Source organism: Chiloscyllium plagiosum, chromosome 3 (assembly GCF_004010195.1).
Source record: "Chiloscyllium plagiosum isolate BGI_BamShark_2017 chromosome 3, ASM401019v2, whole genome shotgun sequence".
Lineage (NCBI taxonomy): Eukaryota > Metazoa > Chordata > Chondrichthyes > Orectolobiformes > Hemiscylliidae > Chiloscyllium > Chiloscyllium plagiosum.
Genome location: NC_057712.1, coordinates 52521818 through 52546415, shown reverse-complemented (window position 1 = coordinate 52546415; position 24598 = coordinate 52521818). Strand labels below are relative to the sequence as shown.

The 24598-nt window shown below is 43.0% G+C and overlaps 1 protein-coding gene across 19 annotated transcripts in view; it reads right to left on the bottom strand.

The window, feature by feature from the left end:
- The window catches only part of LOC122543331 (regulating synaptic membrane exocytosis protein 1-like), an 845124-nt gene that overhangs the window by 407187 nt on the left and 413339 nt on the right, over nt 1-24598 (bottom strand). For all 19 annotated transcript variants that reach the window (XM_043682026.1, XM_043682010.1, XM_043682017.1 and 16 more), the window contains one exon: nt 3820-4148. In XM_043682026.1, the coding sequence (XP_043537961.1) occupies nt 3820-4148 (329 nt within the window). The remainder of the gene's footprint in view (nt 1-3819; nt 4149-24598) is intronic.

Here is a 24598-nt window from a genome sequence, read left to right as displayed (position 1 = left end):
GAGGAAAGGCTGAGGGACTTGAGGCTGTTTTCATTGGAGAGAAGGTGGTTGAGAGGTGACTTAATAGAGACATATAAGATAATCAGAGAGTTAGATAGGGTGAACAGGGAGAGCCTTTTTCCAAGAATGGTGACAGCAAGCACAAGGGGCATAACTTTAAATTGAGGGGTGATAGATATAGGACAGATGTCAGAGATAGCTTCTTTACTCAGAGTGTAGTAAGGGTATGGAATGCTTTGCCTATGACTTAAAGTAGATTCGCCAACTTTAAGTACATTTAAATCGTCATTGGACAAGCATATGGACGTACATAGAATAGTGTAGGTTAGATGAGCTTCAGATTGGTATGACAAATCGGCGCAACATTGAGGGCTGTTATGTTCTATGTTCTTAAGATAACTGTCAGGGCCCTAGCTATTTCCTCTCTCGCCTCCCTCAGCAACCTGTGATAGATCCCATCTGGTCCTGGGGGTTTGTCCACCTTAATAACCTCTAGCATACCCAACACATCTTCCCTACTTATGCCAACATGATCCAGATTAGTGGAGTTGTGGGTGGTGTAAAAAGTTGTCAAAGGACTAGTGAGATATAGATCAATTGCAGATATGGGCTGAGAAATAGCAGATGGAAAGTGTGAGGTGCTGCACTTTGGAAGATTAAATATTAAGGAAAAGTATACAGTCAATGGACCCTGAACAGGATTGATCTTGGGGTTCAAGTCCATAGTTCTCTGAAAGTCGCCACTCAAGTAAATAGGGTAGTAAAGAAGGTGTGTGGCATGCTTGCTTTTATTGGTTGGGGAATTGAGTACAAGAGTCAGGATGCCATGTTGCAGCTTTATAAGATTTTGGTTAGACCACACTCAGAGTTTTGCATTCAATTTTGGTCACCACATTAAAGGAATGACGTGGAGGCTTTGGAGAGGGTGCAGCAGATTTAGCAGGATGCTGGCTAGATTAGAGAGTATGAACTACAAGGAGAGGATAGAGAAACATAGGTTGTTTTCTCTGGAGTGGCAGAGGCTGAGGAGACACTTGATAGAAGTCTACAAAATTATGAGATGCATAGGTAAGGTTGACAGTCAGAATCTTTTTCCAGAGTTGAAATGTCTAAAACGAGGGGGCATGCACGTTAAGCTGCAAGGAAGCAAGTTCAAAGGAGATGTGAAGCAAGATTTATACACAAAGAGTGGTAGGAGTTTGGAATGTGCTGCCGGGGATGGGGGAGGCAGATATGATCACGGCTTTGAAGGCAATTTCAGATAAGCATGTGAATATTCCAGGAATGGAGGAGCATGGACCAAAGGCAGACAGAAGGGATTGGTTTAATTTGGCATCCTGTCTGGCGCAAAATTGTGGGCCAAAGGGCCCGATCCTCTGCTGTAGAGTTCTATGTTCTATGTTCTAGACTACTAATGCAGAAACTCAGCTAATTTTCTGGGGACCTCGGTCTGAATCCCGTGACAGATGATGGAATTTGAATTAATGAAAAGAAGAGAGTCTGGAATTCAAGATCTCAAAAAAATGAAACCGGGCAGATCAGTTGGCATCAACCTCGGTATTGGAAAAAGAACTTACAAAGTCTTCCTTACTAAATCTGGGGATTTGTGGCAAAACTGGGAGAGCTATCTCACAGACTAGTCAAGTAACAGTGTCATACTCACAGAATCACACCTCACAGACAAGATCCCAGATACCACCATTACTATCTCTGCATATGTCCTGTTTCACAAGCAGGATATACCCAGCACAGAGGATTGTGTGTGACTGGCTGCAGCTTCTCACAGACCATGTGGTTCAGTTGAAGCACCAGGTGGACACATTGAGGAACACACAGGGGCAGAGAATGCGATAGACACGAGTTATGGGTGAATGTTAATACTGCAGGTTCAGTCTCCTGCGGCTATTTCCTTCTTTAATAAGTAATAAGTTGGATACTGATACAACAGCAACTGGACTTGTGCCACTACAATTGGTACTGCTACATGGCAAGGTTGAGCCAAGTCCAAGCGAGCGATAGTTTTTTTTAGATTCCCTACAGTGTGGAAACCGACCATTCAGCCAAACAAGTCCACACCGACCCTCTGAAGAGCAACACACCCAGACCCATTCCTTATATTTACCTCTGACCAATGCACCCAACACTATGGGAAATTTAGCATGGCCAATTCACCTGGCCTACACATCTTTGGATTGTGGGAGGAAACCGGAGCACCCGGAGGAAACTCACGCACATATTGAGTTTAATTCTGGTGGCCAAATTACAGGAAGGATGTTGAGATTTTTGAGAGGGTGCAGTAGAGGTTTAACAAAGTGCTGCAAGGATTAAGGGATATGAACTATAAGGCAAGGCTATAAAAACAATTTTTTTTTCCTCTGGAGTGGTGGAGGCTCAAGGGAGACTTGATAAAAGTCTATCAAATTGTGAGCTAGGATTGACAATCAGAACCTTTTTCCCAGAGTTGAAATGTCTAATACTAGTGGGCATGCATTTAAGGTGAGAAGGGAAAAGTTCAGAGATGCAAAGGGCAGGTTTTGTTTTACACAGAGAGGGGTAGGAATCTATAATGTGTTGCCAGGATGGTAGAGGAGACATATATGATGGGGTGACGGGGACATTTAGACAAGTACATGAATATGCAAGGAATGATTGGTATTGTGGTGCAAACATCAGAATCTCCCCCAATGTCAGCAAAAGTGAAGAACTGATCATTGACTTCAGAAAAAAAAAGAAATTAGATAAGGGCTCAGTGGTTAGCACTGCTGCCTCACAGCACCAGGGACCTGGGTTCAATTCCTGGCTCAGGTGACGATCTATGTGGAATTTGCACATTCTCTGTGTTTATGCTTAGGTTTCCTCCCATAATCCAAAGCTATGCAGGTCAAGTGAATTGGCCATGCTAAATTGCTCATAGTGTTCGGTGTGTCAGTCAGGGGTAAATATAGGATAGGGGAATGGGTCTGGGTGGGTTACTGTTCGGAGAGTCGGTGTGGACTTGTTGGGCTGAAGGGCCTGTTTCCATCTGTAGGGAATCTAATCTGGACACACCTCTATCTTTTGAGAAGATTTGTAGATCAAGTTGAGGTTCTGGATGAAGGCCTGCTCATTGAGCTGGAAGGTTCATTTTCAGACATTTTGTTACCATATTATGGTAACATCTTCAGTGAGCCTCCGGAGTAGGCAGAAGGAATTTTTTTAAATCTGGCATCCTGTTTGCTACAACATTGTAGGCCAAGGGCCCATCCCCGTGCTGTACAGTTCCATGTTCTATGCAGCAAGTGGTAAAGGAACCACAAGTGGGAAAAACATACTTAACAATCTGCCAGCAGCAGATGCATCTGTCCACGACAGTATCTGTAAGATAAGCTAATCACTGTCCAGTCTTTTTGATTCCCAAGTGATTTGGGTGGTTGGATAGCTCAGTCAGTTGAACAATGACACCGAGTGCCACCTACAGAGTGAGCTCAAATCCTGTACTGGCAAGAAAATTAGGGAGACCCACCTTCTGTTCCTCAAACCTTGCCTTAGGCATGATGACTCTTATCATAAAGCCACCATTCTTAACAACAGAGCAGCCTCTCAGACTGCGGTAACTTTCCCCTCTCATCAAATCTCATGCACAACTTGGCAATTGTAAGGTCAGGAGATTTGACAACAATGAAAGGCCACATGGAAGGTCAGAAAGTAGAAATCAAAATCACATCCCAAGGATTAAGCAATTAATATAGAGAAACATGCCATTCTAAAACAGCTCATTAGTTAACACTGATTTATGTCATTCAGCACAAAAGATTTGGGTTTCAGGGTGACTTTGATTACCTGTCTCTTGGGGGTTCACTCCTCGATCTTGCTGAAGGCAGTTTCTGTTCAAAACCCATTTCTTGTCGAGTAAGCTCAGAGACCCTAGACTTGTCAGGAGGCATAACCTCCTGTGTTGCTCCTGCTGCACTTAAAGGAGTCTGGGATCGTGAACGTTCTTGCAGTCTTGCCTTTTTTTCCTTTGGTGCGCCTGAACCTATCCCTGTAGCTGTGTCACTCAAGGTCCCATCCTGATTGACGGGCTGTTGTGTTCCACTTCCAAAGAACCATGCTCCAGATTTTGTAAGAATTTCCTGCTGTTTACGGCATAAATTGCAAACCCACATTACCTGGTTAAAGACAAGAAAAATAATTAATTTACCTGACCTCAGATCCTGCCATTCAAAGTCTGCATGCTGTTCGATTTGCATAACGGATCTTAACTCTAAATCTGAACACTAGAGTCCATTCCAGTTTCCATTAGCCATTCTTACTTTAAAGATATATTTTTTTAAAAACTACAGAAGTTCTGATGAAGGGTCACTTGGCCCAAAATGCTAACTCTGATTTCTCTCCACAGATGCTGCCAGACCTACTGAGCTTTCCAGCTGTTTCTATTTTTGTTTCTGATTTAACGCAGATACAATTCTTTCGGTTTTTTGATTACAAAAGAGCTACTGGCTCGATGTGAAATCTGAATAAATAGCTGAACATATTCATCTGCACTGTTTGCTGGGCTCCAATGCAAAATCAATTAAGGATCAGCACTCTGACCTAGGGAGTAGGGAAACAAAGTTTAATTGCTTTCAAACAAGATTTGTCACAAAGCACATACATCTGAATATCACATGAGGACAGAACTGTATTCATCTATTATACACGATTCATTTGTATAGTTCAGTAACACTGCCTGTGCAGAAGCACAAGGATCTGGTGCTTGGTAAAACACAGATACTTACAAACACAGAAAAGGAACATTCTCAACAAGGGCAAGAAAATGGTAAACCACATGAAGCACAGTGGCTCAGTGGTTAGCACTGCTACCTCATAGCACCAGGGTCCCAGGTTTGATTCCAACCTCAGGGGTGTCTGCGTGGGTTTCCTCCGGGTGCTCCAGTTTCCTCCAAAGATGTACAGGTTAGGTGAACTGGCAATGCTAAATTGCCTATAGTGTTAGTCGGAGGAAAAAGGGGTTTGGTGGGTTACTCTTCAGAGGGTCAGCGTGGGCTTGTTGGGCCGAAGGGCCTGTTTCAACACTGTAGGGAATCTAAGCAGAGAACAACAACTTAGTAATTTAGGATTTCATTCTCTGTTCTGAGGTTTGGGCAATATGACCCTTTTGCCAAAAAGAAACACCTCTCTCAAATATATTTTACTGATGATTATATGGCTGTTGACTTGACTAATTCAGATTTCCTGAAAACTGAAAACAATCCAGTACAAGTCAATGTTCAACTGATTAGAATTCAGTAACATCCTCCAATGTGTACTATGGTTAATATATTTGGCTGTGTGATTTCACTAAGATTAGCGTTGAGTTTGCCTGTCACTTATCTACCTCACTCTGTCAGTTAGTAACATGTCACACAGTATTGCTTGTACAACATAAAATAAACTCTACACAATACATAACTCATAACAAATCATCAGTGATTTAAATTAGTCTCCCAAGTCTTGTGGTAGCAAATTGGATATACTCAGTGTAGGAAATCTTACACTTTTTAATGAATATTGTGTCAAAATATTTTAAAGCTCAGCAATTAGTTTCTGAAGTTTACAGACTGTTGGAATATAATAAACACAGCAACCAAATTATACATAGCAGGTTCCTGCAAATGTGATGATGAGCAGATGATCATGTTGTTGACTGAGTCATAAACACTGACTGGGATACTGGATGCAACTTCCATGCTCTCTATCAATATAAAGTTAAAAATCACACAACACCAGGTTATAGTCCAACAGGTTTATATGAAACCACAAGCTTTCAGATCCCTGCTTCTTCCTCAGGTAGCTAGTGAATGAAGAAGAGGAAGGGCTCCAAAAGCATGCAGTTTCAAACAAACCTGATGCACTATAACAAAGTGTTGTGTGATTTTGACTTTGTCCACCTCAATCCAACACCAGCAACTCCAAATCATATCTGTCAAGGTAGCATCAGGGCTCAATTGGGAAGCAATGCACCCTTGTTTAATGACACATTTGAAACATAAAACCTTTGACAGTATAACTCTTTCTCAGTACTGCATTAGACTGCCAGCCTTGACATTTGTATTCAGAGTAGGACTTGAATCCATAACTGTATGACTTTAAGATAACAGTAAAACAAATTAGTTCAGAAATGATCGAAAGAAAACAAAAACACTTGACTGCAATTGTGCTAGCTCTGTAAGAACCAACAGCATTTCTACTCCCAAAACACTTCATATGAATGTTATCAAACAAAATTTGATACTGAGCTCCATGAGGAAATATTAAGATGGATGTCCACAGGCTTGATCAGAGGAGTAGGTTTTAAGTGGCATTTTAAATGATGAAGGAGAGATGAACGGAATTCCAGAGGAATAAGCAGCTGAAGGCTGCAGAAGAGTGATGAGAAGAGGTGCACAAGGAAATTCACAAAGATGCCAAAACATATCTAGACTATCTTAATGATTTTTCCATTCTTTCCTTTGGATATTGGTGCTGACTTGACCGGGTCACAGATGTTCATGACTCTAGACAGTGACAGTCTGAGGAAAATCATGATCTGTATCAAAGGCATCCCGCATGGTCCACTGTAGTCTCCAATCTACTAAGTTCTGCTCCCATTCTTCTCAACAGTGATCATAATGAACCTCTCAATGATTCTGATCTGATTCACTCTGCTTGCTGTCTGTTTGACAGTGATTCCAGTATCAGACTATGAACCAAGGTTGCAAATAGTCTGGTTCAATCTCAAACAATGGCCAGGGAAAGAGAGAGTTGATAGCTAGGGAGCAGAGTTTACAGTGAGGGACTGAAGACAATGTTAATTGTCTTCCCAAGATGTAATTGGAGGAAATTTCTGCTCATTCGGCCCTGGATGGTTGGAACTGATTATCAATAGTTGACATGAGAAATCTAATGTTAATGTAATAAATATTTAATTGATTGAAGGAGGCTATAGGGGTTAATTGATCTTCTACTTTAATCTGTCGACAATCCAGAATAAATGAAGACAACATTACTGTTACACAGATTAGGCCCAATTCTCAGTGAAACCACATTCTTAAATAAGTGCCCCATTCAAAATCAGCTTGCTATCAATCATGCTTGGAAGGTGCCCATACCTACAACTTGACTGGCTAAGCATTGATAGCATTAGAACATAGCAATGCATTTGTTACAGAATGGCAATTTGTAGATGGGAAGTAGGAGTGATTAGTTCAACTACAATACTAGAAACTGCTCATGAATGGCAATAACCTGTGAGCCAGCTGGAGACCATAGCCATACATGAGGGAGTTTGAATAACTGACAATTCAGTGTAGAAGACAGAGGGTGACGATAAAGAGAGAAGGCAGTGGAGGGGAGTGCAGTGTGGCAAATGTGTACAGGAGATGGAAGTGCAAAGTGGTAGAAGGTCATGTGTTTTGGAAGATCAAGCACAGGTGGAAATTATATAGTGACTGGCAGAATCCTTAAGAATCCTGCAATGCAGAGTGGCCTGGGTGTGCAGGTCCATAGATCACTGAATCTGGCATTGCAGGTAGATACGGTTGTTGTGGAGTATATTGAAAATTTGGTGATTAAGCTACAGCATAACAAGGGTGAAATTTACAAATGCTATTGCGGGTGTGGTCGAGACTAAGGAGAGTGGTTCAAAGGAGATATGAGAGTAGTGACAAACAAACTGTTGCCTAAACCTTAAGGTGTGGGGAATAGTTTGCATTAAATTATTAGAGTGTGTATTGGGAAGATATCATGGAATAGATTAACAGAAGGTACTGACCGTTATTTGCATTTTCGGGGAGGATAGAAAGAAATGTATAAGAGGCATGAAAAAAGCTGTTACTAGCAACCACGTAATCTACATACAAGAAGAAATAAAGTTGGATATTTGAAAAGATCGCGGACTCATTCCTTATTTCTTAGGAACCCAATGGCAGGATCACAAAGACAAATGTTGGAATACCGAAGACACTCTTCACTCTATCAGCGCGACAAGGACTCTTCCATTCTAAAAGTCCTCAGGTGATAATGAAAACTCAGACTCACTTTGTCTAATGTGATGCATAACTTGTTTGTGATCTCTGACTTGAGCCCATGTTATTTACAGGCGTCTGTACTCAGCAGAGAGAGAGTGTGATCTCTGGCCTATGGCTCATTAAGTCCCATCAGCTCTAAGTCCATACAAAATATCCAGAAACATCTGAAGATGAAATATATTAAGCAACAATAACTTCTCGAAAACTTTGACAGAAATCTGTCAGAAGTACGGAAACTCCATGGGACGATGGCCCTGGAAGATACTAAACGTGTTTGGAGTAAAACCACCCGATTAAAAGACAAAAAATTGATTCATTGGTCTCTATGTGGAATGCAACAAACTAGACAGCGACAAGAGACCAATGAAAGGACTAACCATAACCGGGAAGTCAGTAATCTAAAGGAATAATTGAAAGCTGTTTGTGAAGAACTTAAACAACAAAACAAGAATTGTCTGAGAAAAGGTAAGCTGCTGCAATTAAAACTTTTCCACCCCCACCTTCTCCGAGTGCTCCCCAATATATCAACTAAGAGACATCCCAAGACTCAGGTATAGAGCGGGTTCCAGGAAAGGGAGACAAACAATATGGTCCCGGCTCTACTGGGTCTGAAGAAAAGGACCAGCCATTTAATTTATGGCCTGGAGCTAGAAGGAGGAAAATCCAAAGGATGAGAACGAAGTATTCACATATAGGCAGCCCACATGCCTGTCAATCCCAAACTGGTGGAAAGATGGTCCAAAGAACAGCCTCAACTAAAAAAGGGAGGCATGAAAACATAGGATGAATTAGAAAAGCTTAAAATAGAAACAGCCTGAACCCTATGGATAGAGTGCAAGTTTTGTCTGTCATGGTGGAAGGTAATGCAGGAGGGAAACTGATTATGAAGGTTAAAAAAGAATTAGGCGATAATGGCCAGCTTATTGATGAAGGTTGGGCTGCAATCAGAAATTGGCCAAAGGACTATGGTCCTACTAAAACAGATTGGAGCAAGATTTCGGCATGTCAGCAAAAAGGCAATGAGGAATTTCTGAACTATGCAGAAAAGCTTGTGGAAATCTGGATGGAAAATTCCTGCTTGGCAGAGGGCACAAACGTGGAAGAAATTGACAGTAATGAACTAGCCCCCCTGAAATCTGCCTTCGTCACAGCATTAAAACCCAAACTAGTAAAAATGTTCCAAGTTACATGCCTGAATTGGGGGACTAGTCGCAAAATATACAGTGAAATCTAAAGCTAGGCTAAATGCTTGGAATGGAATATGGAATCTAAACTTATAACTATGCAGACGATAATAACAACACCAGAGTCTCAGTAGATAAATGCTGGTAAATGCCACAAATGTGGGTGAGAAGGACATTGGGCAAAGACCCATAAGGTTAGGTCCTAAGCCTGCTCCGAGACAGGAATCTTACTCATCTGGGGACTATGTGACTGAACATGTATTACTGGAACACATTAAGGTTATTTACCCTGAACAGCAGAAGGCACTCCTGCTCTTCATTTGCCGAGAGGTGTGAGGGAGGAGCGAAGGACTTCTGGGAAGGGGAGTCTGACTCAGGCATCGGGGCCTCCATTCGCCGAGAGATGCGAGAGAGGAGTGAAGGACTTCTGGGAAGTTTTTAAGTGGGTGAGATCTAAACCCGAGACCCTACACCGTAGGGCCTCTGTCCAACCCACCTCCTCGAACCTTACTAAGAGTCTGTAAACTTGGTAAGTTTTCAGGTTTTTTTTTCTTCTCTTCCTTTGTTTAGTTCTGTGCAGGCTTTCAGAGTAGCAGGATATGAATGTTAGGGCAGTTGCATGTTCCTCCTGCAGAATGTGGCAGGTGAGAGACACTTCACATGTCTCTGCCAATTGCATCTGCGGGAAGTGCACCCAACTCCAGCTCCTTGAAAATCGAGTTAGGGAACTGGAGCTGGAGTTGGATGAACTTCAGAGGGAGAAATTGACAGGATGTACAGGGAGGTGGTCACTCCCCAGACACAGGATAAGGACAGCTGGGTTACCCCTGTGGCCTTCCCTCAGCAATAAGTATACCGTTTTGGATACTGCTGGTGGGTCAGCCTACCAGGGGAAAGCCATAGTTGTCGGGTCTCTGGCACACTGAACCTGGCACTGTGGCTCAGAAGGGAAGGGGGGGGAGAATAGAAAAGCGCTAGTGGTAGGTGACTCAATAGTTAGACGGATTGACAGGAGATTTTGTGGTCAGGAACAGGACTCCCGGAAGGTATGTTGCCTCCCTGGTGCCAGGGTCTGGGATGTCGCCGATCGGGTTTCCAGGATTCTGAAGGGGGAAGGTGAGCAGCCAGAAATCGTGGTACATATTGGCACCAATGATAAAGCCAGGAAAGGGATTGTGGATCTGAAAAGTGGCTACAGAGAATTAGGTTGGAAGCTGAAGAGCAGGACAAGTAGAGTAGTGATCTCAGTTTGCTACCGGTGTCATGAGATAGTGAGGTGAGGAACAGTCAGAGTTTAACACATGGCTGCAAGGCTGGTGCAGGAAGGAGGGCTTCAGATACCTAGACCATTAGGATACCTTCTGGATAAGGTGGGACCTGTACATGAAGGACGGGTTGCACCTGAACTGGAGGGGCACAAATGTCCTGGATGGGAGATTTGCTGTGTGATTCAGGAGGGTTTAAACTAGATTGGCAGGGGGGTGGGAATCAGAGCCACATATCTGAGAGGGAGACAGTGCAGATGGGGCAGTGACAGGATGTAGTGAATCTATTTCATATAATGAAATAAAGGGATTGGGTAAAGTGTGTCTGCTTCAATGCAAGGTGTGTCAGAAATAAGAGAGACAAACTTAGAGCATGGATCAGTACTTGGGGATACGATGTTGTGGCCATAACGGAGACATGGGTTTCACAGGGGCAGGAATGGCTGCTTAATGTTCCAGGGTTTAGAACGTTTAAAAAGAACAGGGTGGGTGGAAAATGAGGAGGGGGTGTGGTATTGCTAATTAGAGAGTGCATCACAGCTACAGAAACGAAGGTTGTTGAGGAAAGTCAGTTGCTGAGTCAGTATAGATGGAAGTTAGGAACAACAAGGGAGCCGCCACCTCATTGGGGGTTTTCTACAGACCACCTAATAGCAGTAGAGAGACTGAAGAACACATAGGCGGGCAGATTCTGGAAAAATGCAGAGGTAGCAGGGTTATAGTTATGGGTAATTTCAACTTTCCCAATATCGACTGGAACCTCCTAAGTGCAGATGGTTTGGATGGAGCCATTTTTGCCAGGTGTGTTCAGGAGGGTTTCCTTATTCAGTATGTAGACAGACCGACGAGGGAAGAGGCCATTTTGGATTTGGTGCTTGGCAATGAGCCAGGACAGATGTCAGATCTCACGGTGGGAGAACACTTTGATGACAGTGATCATAACTGCCTAACATTTAACATAGCCTTATACTGGGAAAGGTGCAGTTACCGAGGGAAGATATTTAATTGAGGAAAAGGAAATTATGACGCTATCAGACAGGAGTTGGGAAGTTGGAGTTGCGGAGCAATTGTTCCACAGAAAGGGCACAGCAGATATGTGGCGACTGTTTAAGGAGCAGTTGTTGCAAGTGATGCATGCATTTATTCCTCTGAGACAGGTAAGATTAAGGAACCTTGGATGATAAGAACAGAGGACCTTCTCATCAAAAGGAAGAAGGCAGCTTACATAAGGTGGAGGACGCAAAGAACTAGCACAGCTTTAGAGGATTACAGGCTTGGTAGAAAGGAGCTCAGAAATGGACTGAGGAGAGCCTGGAGGGGGCACGAAAAAGGCTTGGCAAATAGGATTAGGGAAAACCCAAAGGCATTTTACTCATACGTGTGGAATAAGAAAATGATCAAGGGAGAAGGTAGGGCTGATCAGGGATAGCATAGGGAACTTGTGCGTGGAGTCTGAGCAGATAGGGGAAACCCTGAATGAGTATTTTGCTTCAGTTTTCTCTAAGGAAAGGGACCTTGTTGTGAATGAGAACTTTGAGGAGCTGGGATACAGGCTTGACCAGATCAAGATTGAAGAAGTTGATGTGCTAGAAATTTTGGAAAACATTAAGATTGTTTTCCAGGGCCAGACCAGATTTATAATAGGCTGCTCCAGGTGCTGTTGGCGAAGATCTTTGCCTCCTCACTCTCCACGGGAGTCATATCAGAGGATTGGAAGGAGGTGAATGTTGTTCCTCTTTTCAAGAAGGGTAATAGAGAAATCCCTGACAATTACTGACCAGTCAGTCTTACGTCTGTGGTCAGCAAAGTATTGGTAAGAATTCTGAGGTATACGATCTTTGACTATTTGGCAAAGCATACCATGATTAAAGGCAGTCAGCATGGCTTTGAGAGGGGCAGGTCATGCCTCACAAATCTTATTGAATTCTTCGGGGACGTTACAAGACAGGTCAACGAAGGTCAAGCAGTGGATGTGGTGTATATGGACTTCAACAAGGCATGATTCCCCATGGTAGGCTCATTCATAAAGTCAGGAAGTATGGGATACAGCGAGATTTGGCTATCTGGATTCAGAATTGGTTGGCTGACAGAGTGCAGAGAGTGGTTGTGGATGGAAAGTATTCTGCCTGGAGGTAAGTGTTTAGTGGGGTCCCGCAGGGCTCTGTTCTTGGGACTCTGCTCTTTGTAGTTTTTGTAAATGACTTGGATGAGGAGGTTGAGGGGTGGGTCAGTAAATTTGCAGATGACACTAAGGTTGGAGGTGTTGTCGATAGTATCAAAGGGCTATTGCAGGCTGTAGCGCGACATAGACAGGATGCAGAGCTGGGGTGAGAATTGGCAAATGGAGTTCAACCTGGATAAATGTGAAGTGATGCATTTTGGAAGGTCGAACTCAAATGCTGAATATAGGATTAAAGATAGAATTCTTGGTAGTGTGGAGGAACAGAAGGATCTGGGTGTGCAAGTACATAGATCCCTCAAAGTTGCCACCCAAGTGGATAGGGTTGTTAAGAAAGCATATGGTGTTTTTTTAGATTTAGATTAGATTAGATTACATTACAGTGTGGAAACAGGCCCTTCGGCCCAACAAGTCCACACCGACCCGCCGAAGCGAAACCCACCCATACCCCTACATTTACCCCTTACCTAACACTACGGGCAATTTAGCATGGCCAATTCACCTGACCCTGCACATCTTTTGGACTGTGGGAGGAAACCGGAGCACCCGGAGGAAACCCACGCAGACAGGGGGAGAACGTGCAAACTCCACACAGTCAGTCGCCTGAGGCGGGAATTGAACCCGGATCTCAGGCGCTGTGAGGCAGCAGTGCTAACCACTGTGCCACCGTGCCGCCCACTGTGCCACCGTGCCGCCCATGGGTTTCATTAGCAGGGGGATCGAGTTTAAGAGCCACGAGGTTTTGCTACAGCTCTACAAGTCCCTGGTGAGACCACACTTGGAATATTGTGTCCAGTTCTGGTCACCCTACTATAGGAAAGATAGAGGCGCTTTGGAGAGGGTGCAAAAAAGGTTTACCAGGATGCTGCCTGGACTGGAGGACTTGCCTTATGAAGAAAAGTTGAAAAAGCTTGGACTTTTCTCTCTGGAGAGAAGGAGGAAGAGAGGAGACCTGATCAAGGTATACAAGATAATGAGTCAATAGCCAGAGACTCTTCCCCAGGGCAGGATTCACGGTATGAGGGGTAATAGTTTTTTAAGATATTAAGGGAAAGGTATAGAGGTTTTGTCAGAGGTAGGTTCTTTATGCAGAGAGTTGTGAATGCATGGAATGCATTGCCAGCGATGGTGGTGGAAGCAGAGTCATTTAAGCAACTGCTGGACAGGCACATGGAGAGCAGTGAGTTGAGGGGTGTGTAGATTAAGTTATTATATTTTACATTAGGATTAAACCTAGGCACAACATCGTGGGCCAAAGAGCCTGTTCTGTGCTGTACTTTTCTATGTTCTATTGTTAGTGTCTTGCTTGTTATTAAGCAATTAGAATGAGTAAGGTGGTGTCTCGTCACAATGAGACAGATCTCACAACGGAATAAGATAATACAGAAGTTAAATGATGACAGGAAAAAAAACCCAGAAAAGCCAATTAAATGCACCAAAAAGTGCCAGGAAGAATGGGAGGAAACTTCCCAACAAAAGAATCCAATCACTCAATGAACTCCTCCCAACTCTACTATCCTGGAGGCCAGCAGAAGCCAATTGAAAAGCAAAGCAAGAAAGAGAAACAGAGCTGAATCCTCTCCTGACCCCAACAATGACAAGGAGCCCTGTTTAGGCCCTTTGCAGATCAAGCAATGAAAAACACAGTCCCAGCAAAAACTGCAAAAGTGATTGAACATACATACAAATGGGCCAACTGGCACAGACATGACCTTGCGCTACCAAAAATGATAGACAAATGGTCCAAGAGGATTAAAAATACCTGGAGCAACTAGAAAAGCTGCAAAGGAAAAAGAAACACAGAGACAGAGAGAAAGAGAGAGAGAGAGAGAGAGAGACAAGCTTTCAGTGCTGCTTTTCCTGAACTAAGTGTTAACTCTTTGTGGTCTGGTTTGAATGCACCTTTGTCTGTTGGTTGTTAAACGTTGTGTGACATTTGTGTTTTTGTTCCCTGGAACTTGAGATCTGGAAATGCTTTCAAATAAGTTTGCATTTTGGGAATCTATGATGATTTGAAAGTGTGATTTATGCCTGTGTCAGTGTGAGACATGTTTGGTTAATGTGATGTTCTTTTAAGCGATTGTGTAAAGCAAAAATCTGCGACGAAATGTTGATTTAAAAATTGGGTCGTAAAGCTTGGTAAAAATTTACCTCTTGAAATTGTAATTTTGGCAATGCAATCCACTTTGAACAAAATTTTGATGAAACTGATATCGAGGAATTTTTTAAAAAACAGGGAGGTACAATCTAACAAAGGAGGTGGATTTTTCCATTGTCATTTATAACACACTTATTTCTGCATAGGAAGAAGAGAAATAGTTGACATAATTATGTCCAGACATTTTCTCCCCAACCCTTGAATGACTACTAATCAACCCATTCTGCTTGAAGTGGAATGGATGGGTGTTGTGTTTGTTTTTTCAGTGACAGAAAGACATTGAAGACTTTATTACTGAACCTGTCTGCAGACTTTGAGTGAGGCAATACAGTGATGGATGAGGCATCTTCAACCCATCAGGCAATTCATTAGTAACACATCTGGAGAACTATTGTGAAAAACATTAAATGCATTGGGTATCAGGAATTTACTCTGGTTGGGGGAGTAAACAGAATTTTGAATTTGGACAAATTTGCATAGAGATATATCAAATATCTAGAAGGAGTTATAAGGTTACTTGAAAAATGTGTACAAAGTTAAAAATCACACAACACCAGGTTATAGTCCAACAGGTTTAATTGGAAGCACACTAGCTTTCGGAGCGATGTGATGCAGTGTGATGTAACTGAAATTATACATTGAAAAATTGATTGTCCGTAATTTTTCAATGTATAATTTCAGTTACATCACACTGCAAATTTTTGCTATAAATTCTGTGTTACGATCGAGTCCTCCACAATCACCTGATGAAGGAGCGTTGCTCCGAAAGCTAGTGTGCTTCTAATTAAACCTGTTGGACTATAACCTGGTGTTGTGTGATTTTTAACTTAGTACACCCCAGTCCAAGACCGGCATCTCCAAATCTTGAAAAATGTGGGTCATCTTCGAGAAAGAATGAACAAAGTATGTTTTGCCTGAATCAAACAGAAATGTTTGACTTCTGTTTTAAAATATGATAAAGCGATTTACTATGCATTACAAATCTCTCCAGTTCTCTGGAATTAGATAGATAATACTTAAATTGCAAAATTGGATGAGATGAAATAAATATGGATGGAGAGAAGTGGCAGAAGAAAAAAGGTTAGTATAATGGGTTGAAACAGTAATTGAAGTTAACATGCATTTTAGCAAAAAGCAAGTTTAGGTGAGAGTACTAAACTGATAGCTTTCTCTTGGTGATGTTTGTCTCCTTGTCTTGCCTTTCAAGAGAATTGCATCTGATGACCCGAGATATTGGGACTATAGGTGAAGAGATAAGTAAAATCTCGTAGATCTTTTGATGAGGTCATATGAGAGTCAAGAATGCTTGACATAATCTTGGAATACCAATATAAGTGTACAAAAATTATTGTTACCTCGAGGGAATGCTTGGTAAAAAGTTGGACTGAAGAACAGGTCTCAGACATGTACACCTACTTGACAAACAGATTAGTGTAGCTTGGAAGAGCAGAAAAGCATAGTTTACATGATAAGACACTGACACATAATCCAGAGAAAAACTGACTGAAACAGTGATAGTGAGCTGAAGTAAAAGGGCCCAGAAATTATGGCATCCAGATACCTTGAAAAAAAGGAGGGGAAGCATAAGCTGAAGGTAAAGCCTGACGAATGCATTATAATTTGTTAGAGCCTGTATTATTTGATACCATATACATTGTAGCTCAGAGGGGGTTATTACATATGAAGGTAGTTACCACTCAGTGACAGAGCATTCATAAAATTGACAAAGAAGGAAAAATATTGAAGTAGTATTCTCAAGATGGATACAGATGAAGGGAACTAGGGAATTTCAAGTTCTTGTATGATGTTAACAAGCAACTCGTGACTGAACGTGAAGCTTAATAAGAATCATTATAATTGCCCAAGATAGTGAAGTTGATTGTATTACTGTGTATTTTGAGTGTTTGATGAGATTACTTACAGTGTGGAAACAGGCTCTTCGGCCCAACAAGTCCACACCGACCCTCCGAAGAGCAACCCACCCAGACCCATTCCCCTACATTTACCCCTTCACCTAACACTACGGGCAATTTAGCATGGCCAATTCACCTAACCTGCACATTTTTGGACTGTGGGAGGAAACCGGAGCACCCGGAGGAAACCCACGCAGACACGGGGAGAATGTGCACAGTTGCCTGAGGCGCTGTGAGGCAACAGTGTTAACCACTGTGCCACCGTGCCGCCCACAATTTTTAAAACACCACTCCCCCTCCACTCTTGCTTACTAGTGACTTTCCAATCCCCTGCACCAAAAGGGGAGGACGTATCATAAATGTGAACTCAACGTTAATATCTTTTTATATCTGTCTTACACGTATTCTTATTAGATTAGATTAGATTAGATTACAGTGTGGAAACAGGCCTTTTGGCCCAACAAGTCCACACCGACCCGCTGAAGCGAAACCTACCCATTTACCCCTTACCTAACACTACAGGCAATTTAGTATGGCCAATTCACCTGACCCTGCACATCTTTGGATGGTGGGAGGAAACCGGAGCACCCGGAGGAAACCCACGCAGACACGGGGAGAACGTGCAAACTCCACACAGTCAGTCGCCTGAGGCGGGAATTGAACCCGGGTCTCTGACGCTGTGAGGCAGCAGTGCTAACCACTGTGCCACCGTGCCCGTGCCACTGTTCTTCTTGTTTATGTAACTTGAATGTTGTATTCAGCAAATACCGAAGCCTAAAATTCAGTATTTTACTGCTCTTCAACACTCTAGGCAACCTACATATTATTATTAGCTTGCTTTGCTTAAGTGATTCTGTTTGGGAAGAATCAAAAGGGAGAATTGTGGAGTATATCGAAAATTGTGAGATTAAGCTACATCATAACATGAGTTAGATTGACAAATGCTATTGCTGATGCAGTCGAGACTAAGGAGATCGGTTCGAAGCAGATATGATAGTCGTGACAAAAAAACTGTTGCCTAGGTCTTGGGGTTAGGGTATTGAGAATAGCATGCATGAAATTAATGGAATATGTAATTGGAGGTTATTGTGGAATAGATTAACAGAAGGTACTGACTGACCGTTATTTGCAGTTTCAGGGAGGATAAAAAAAAGTATGAGAGGCATGACAAAAGCTGTTACTGTAGAGTTCTCAACTGGCAACCATGTAATCTACATACAAGAAGAAATAAAGAAATAAAGTATATTTAAAAAGATCATTCCTTTTTTTTAAGATTCCCTACAGTGTGGAAACAGGCCTTTCGGCCCAACTAGTCCACACCGACCTCTGAAGAGTAACCCACCCAGACCCATTCCCCATATTTACCCTTGACGACACTGTACCTAACACTATGGGCAACTTAGCGTGACCAATTCACCTAACCTGCACATCTTTGGATTGGACTGTGGGAGGAAACCATAGCACCCGGAGGAAACTCACACAGACACAGGGAGAATATGCAAACTCCACACAGTCACCTGAGGCTGGAATTGAACCCGGGTCCCTGGCGCTGTGAGGCAGCAGTGCTAACAACTGAGCCACCGTGCCCCCCATTGTGAACCCAACAGTAGTTTAAAAAAAAGGTCTATGGCATACTTGCCTTCTTTGGAAGGGGAATTGAGTATAAGGATAGCAAGTGACGCTGCAGCTTTATAGAACTTTAGTTAGGCCACACTTGGAATATTACATACAGTTCTGGTCACCACACTATCAGAAGGATGTGGATGGTTTGGAGAGGGTACAGAAAAGGTTTACCAGGATGTTGCCTGGCATGGGGAACTTTGAGTATGAAGAAAGGTTGGATAGACTGGGTTTGTTTTTCACCGGAATGCAGGAGGTTGAGCACGGCATGATCGAAGTTTATAAGATTATGAATAGCATGGATAAATTGGAAAGCATGAGGCTTTTTCCTAGGGTGGAGGGGTCAATTACTAGGAGTCTGTGGTGAAACGGTTAAAAATTATGTCCCAATACATGTGTGAATCTAACCGGAATGGAGGTGTTGCTTAGTCCCGTGTGAATCTTATTACACACCTCCCCGTGTGAATCTTCTTATCTGTATGTAACCAGAATGGAATGTGTTTTTTAGCCTTGCTCTGCTGTTCACATGAATGTTTATATCTGGAAAAGAGTATATCAGCTGGAAAAGTCTCCAGTTCGGTGAGTCTGCTCCGGGGTTACGTTTAACCGCCGAGCGTGGGTTGTTGGCAACCGCTCTACGAGAACTGACGGCTCCCAGTTCCGGTAACATGTAGAGTGAGTATAAGCCAGACCCGTTGTATGAGACCTGGTTGTGGCGACGCTGCGGGGAATAAAATGCCCATATTCTAGCAGACTCGCCTCTTGGTCGTTTGTTCTGTGTCAGACTACTCTCCTACGAACCTGACCTTGAGAATTTTTTAAAACAGAGTCACAGGTTCATGGTGTGGGCGGGTTAGGAGGAGTTTAAAAGAGATGTGTGACCCAAGTTTGTCACACAAAGGGTGCTGAATGCCTGAAACACATTGGCAAAGGAGGTGGTGGAAGCAGACACAATAGTAGCATTGAAGAATTACCTAGAGAAATACATTGATAAGGAAGGGAATGAAGAGATACAGATCCTGTCAGTGAAGACAGTTTTAGTATGGAAGGGCAAAATGTGTTGGTGCAGGCTTGGAGAGCTACAGGGCCAATTCCTATGCTACATTGTTCTTTGTTCTTAGATGTGGCACGTACACTAGGAGAAGGAGATGCAGAGAAAAGAGATGTGCAAAGGGGAAGTGGCATGGGACGCAGGGCGTGCAGGGTGGGGGGAGTTGGGAGGGGAGAGCATGCATGCAGGGAGGGATGCAGTGTAGTGGAGAAACTGTGGAGAAGGGTAGATGTTGTTGTAGTGGTACTTTGGCTGTGCTGCTAATCCAAAGGCCCCGGCTCATGCTCAGAGACCAGGGTTCAATACCATTGTGGCAGCTGATGAAATTTAAATTCTATTAATAACTGTAAAATTGAAAACTAGTATCAGTAATAGAACGCGGAAACAGAAATATGGCATTCAACCTATCAAGTGTATTCCAAAAATCATGGATAATTGAAGATGTGATTTTTATCCTGACTCTCCCCAGAATCCTGTATGCTATTGGAAGTCATGATGTGCAGATGCCGTGTTGGACTGGGGTGGAAAAAATCAGAAGTCACACAACACCAGGTTATAGTCCAACGGGCTTATTTAAAATCACAAGCTTTCGGAGCATTGCTCCTTCATCAGGTGACACTGGTGTCATGCGACTTCTGACTTTATTGAAAATCAAAAATTATCAATCTCTACCTGAACCATACTCAAAGATTGAGTTCCACAGCCTGCTGCAACACAGAATTCCAAAGATTCACTATGCTCCAAGTGAAAAGTCTTTGTCCTCAACTAGGTGCTAAATTGTGCTTCCTGGTTCTAAACTCTCAACAGCAAAAACATCTTGGCTCCAGCTATCCTACCTCTCTATTCAGTCATTTGTAGGTTTCAATTAGATCATCTCTAATTCTTCAAAACTCCAGAGTTTAGGTCCAATTTGCCCAATCTCTTTTCACAGTCCCACATTCTGGGAACAAGTCTGGTAATCTTTATTGCACTCACTCTGTGGCTAAAGTTATAACCTGGTCATAGTTTTACAGGTTTATTTTGAAGTACAAACTTTCAGATCATCCACATAAACGTGTTGCACTATAACCTGATGTTGTGTGATTTTTAACTTTGTCCACTTCAGTCCAACACTGGCACCTCCACATCATCACTCTATGGCAATATCACTTCTCAGGTAAGAACATAAGAATAGAACAAATAGTAGGTGTAAACTCTTCAGCCCTTCAAGCCCATTCTACCACTCTGTAAGAGTTTTATTTTCATTTTGTGGGATGTTGGTGTAGCTGGGCTGGCCAGCATTTATTTCTCATCCTTAGTTGCCCTTGAGAAGGTGGTGGTGAGCTGCCTTCTTGAACTGCTGCAGTCCACCTGATGTGGCTGAAGAAAGGCAATATATTTCCAAGTCAGGATGGTTTGGAGGGGAACCAGTGTTCCCAAATATCTGCTCCCAAAGAAACAAAGAAAATTTACAGCCCAAGAATAGGCCCTTCAGCCCTCCAAGCCTGAGCTGATCCAAATGTACTGTCTAAACCTGTCAGTCAATTCCTAAGCATCTATATCTCTCTGCTCCCCACCTACTCATGCATTTGTCCAGACGCATCTTAAATGAACCTACAGTGCCTGCCTCTACCATCTCTGCTGGCAACACATTCCAAACGCCCACCATCCTCTGTGTGAGTTACTTACCGCGTGTATCGTCGTTAAACTTTCCAACTCTCACCTTGAAAGCATGACCTCTCGTTATTGAATCCTTCACCCTGGGAATAAGCTTGTCTCTATCCACCCTGTCTATACTCTTCATGATTTTGTGAACCTCAATCAGGTCCCCCCTCAATCTCCTTTTTTCTAATGAAAATAAACCTAACCTACTCAACCTTTCTTCATAGCTAGCACTTTCCATACCAGGCAACATCCACGTAAACCTTCTCTGCACCCTTTCCAAAGCTTCCACATCCTTTTGGTAATGTGGCGACCAGAAATATACACAGATTCCTAAATGCGGCTGAACCAATGTCTTGTACATGGCACAGTGGCTCAGTGGTTAGCATTGCTGTCTCACAGCACCAGGGTGCCAGGTTCGATGCCAACTTTGGGCAACTGTCTGTGTGGAGTTTGCATATTCTCCCCGTGTTGTGTGGGTTTTCTGCAGGTGTTCCGGTTTCCTCCCACAGTCCAAAGAGGTGCAGATCAGGTGAATTGGCCATGCTAAATTGCCCATACTGTTAGATGCATTAGTCAGAGGGAAATGGGTCTGGGTGGGTTACTTTTCAGACAGTCCGTGTGGTTTAGTTGGGCCGAAGGGCCTGTTTCCATACTGTAGGAATCTAATCTAATTTTAACATGACTTGCCAGCTCTCATACTCAATACCTCATCCAATGAAGGAAAGCATACTGTATGCCTTCTTGACCACTCTATCCACCTGTGCATCAACCTTCAGGGTACAATGGACCTGCACTCCCACACCTCTCTGCCCATCAACTTTTCCCAAGGCTCTTCCATTCATTGTATAATTCGCTCTAGAATTAGACTTGTCTAAATGCATCACCTCGCATTTTTCTGGATTGAAAACCACCTGCCACTTTTCCGCCTAACTCTCCAAGTCTATCTATATCCTTCTGTATTCTCTGACAGTCCCTTATGCTTTCTGCTACTCCACCAATCTTTGTGTCATCTGCAAACTTGCTGATCATACCAACAGTGCCCTCTTCCAGATCATTTATGTATATTACAAACAACAGTGGCCCCAACACTGACCCCTGTGGAACACCACTGGTCACCTTTCTCCATTTTGAGAAACTCCCTTCAACTATTACTCTCTGTCTCCTGTTGCTCAACCAGTTCTTTGTCCACCTACCTAAAACACCCTGCACATCATGTGACTTCACTTTCTCCATTAGTCTACAATGGGGAACCTTATCAAACGCCTTACTAAAGTCCATGTATATGACATCTATATATGTATATATCCCTTCCTTCATCTTCGAGGAGAAAGTGAAGACTGCAGATGCTGGAGATCAGAGCTGAAAATGTGTTGCTGGAAAAGCGCAACATATCAGGCAGCATCCAAGGAACTGGAGAATCGACGTTTTGGGCATAAGCTACGCTTTTCCAGCAACACATTTTCAGCCCTTCCTTCCTCTATCAACTTGGTCACTTCCTCGAAAAACTCTATTAAGTTGGTAAGACACGATCTCCCCCGAACAAAACCATGTTGCCTATTACTGATAAGCCCATTCTTTTCTAAATATAAATAGATCCTTTCCCTCAGTACCTTCTCCAGCAACTTTCCCACCACTGACGTCAGGCTCACTTGTAACTACCTGGAATATCCCTACTACCCTTCTTGTACAGGTGGACAACATGAGCAACCCTCCAATCCTCCGGCACCTCACCTGTATTTAAGGATGCCACAAAGATATCTGTCAGCTATTTCCTCTCTCAACTCCTTCAGCAACCTGTGATAGATCCCATCTGGTCCTGGGGATTTGTCCACCTTAATAACCTCTAGCCTACCCATCACATCTTCCCTACTTATGTCAACGTGATCCAGACTAATCAAACTTCTATCTCTAATCTCAACATTCATCATGTTCCTCTCCTCAGTGAGTACTGATGCAAAGTAACCATTCAGAATCTCACCCATTCTCTCAGGTTCGATACACCGCCTTCCTTTGTTATCCTTCAGTGGACCAATCCTTTCTCTAGTTACCCGTTTGCTTCTTATATAAGAATAAAATGCTTTCGGGATTTTCCTTAATTCTGCTCGCTAAAGCTATTTCATGACCTCTTTAAGCCTGCTTGATTCCTCATTTAAGACTTGTCCTGCTTTTCTGATATTCTTCCAGGGCCAGTTCTGTTCTTAGCTGACTAGACCTTATGTATGCTTCCCTTTTCCTCTTGGCTAGTCGTACAATTTCTCCTGTCATCCGCAGTTCACGAATCTTGCCCTTCCTATTCTTTGCCTTCAACGGGACATGCCTATTCTGCACTATCTTTAGCCTATATTCGAAAGCCTCCCACATCTCAAATGTGGACTTCCCTTCAAATAGCTGTGTCCAATTAACATTTCCCAGCTCCTGCATAATTTTGATATAATTGGCCTTGGCCCAGTTTAGTACTCTTCCCTTAGGACCACTCTCTTCTTTATCTACGAGTATTCCAAAACTTACAGAATTGTGGTCACTGTTCCCAACAAAATCCCCCACCGCCACTTCTACCACTTGTCCTGGCTCGTTCCCCAGTACCAGGTCCAATATGACCCTATCCCTCGTTGGACTATTGACATACTGCTCTAGAAAACTCTCCTGGACGCTTCTAACAAATTCTACCCCTTCCAGACCTGTGACGTTAAGTGTATCTCAGTCAATGTTGGGAAAATTAAAATCTCCATCACCACTACCCTATTGCCTCTACATCTTTTCATAATCTGTTTACCTATTTGTTTTTCTACCTTGCGCTCACTGTTGGGAGAACCTGTAATACAGCCCCAACAGTGTAACTGCACCCTTCTTATTTCTCAGCTCCACCCATAACGCCTCACTACCAAAGACCTCCATAGTGTGCTCCTTTAGCACAGCCGTGATATTGTCCTTGACTAGCAATGCAACTCCACCCCTCCTTTTTACATCCCTCCCTGTCCTGTCTGAAGCATCTATATCCTGGAATATTTAATTGCCAATTATCATGCCTTCCTTCAACCAAGTCTCTGTGATTGCAATAATGTCATACTCTGAGGCACCAATCCAAGCCCTAATTTTATCTGCCTTACACACTATACTCCTTGCATTAAAGTAGATGCATTTCAGGCCACCAGTTTTTTTGCGCCCCTTGTCCTTCTAAAATGAAGTGGTCTTGGGTTTGTTTGGAAGGTGCTGTCTGAGAATTTTTGTTGAGTTTCTGCAGTGCATCTTGTACATAGTACACACTGCTGCTACTGAGCATCAGTGATGGAGGGAGTGGATGTGTGTCAATCCAATGCTAATCAAGCAGGCTGCTTTGTCCTGGGTGGTGTCAAGCTTCTTGAGTATTGTTGGGACTGCACTCATCCAGGCAAGTGGGGAGTATTCCATCACACTCCTGACTTGTGCCATGTAGATGGTGGACAGGATTTGAAGATTCAGGAGGTGAGTTAATCGCCACAGTAGTCCTAGCCTCTGACCTGCTCTGGTATCCCACTGTGTTTATGTGGTGAATCCAGTCAATTTTCTGACTAATGGTA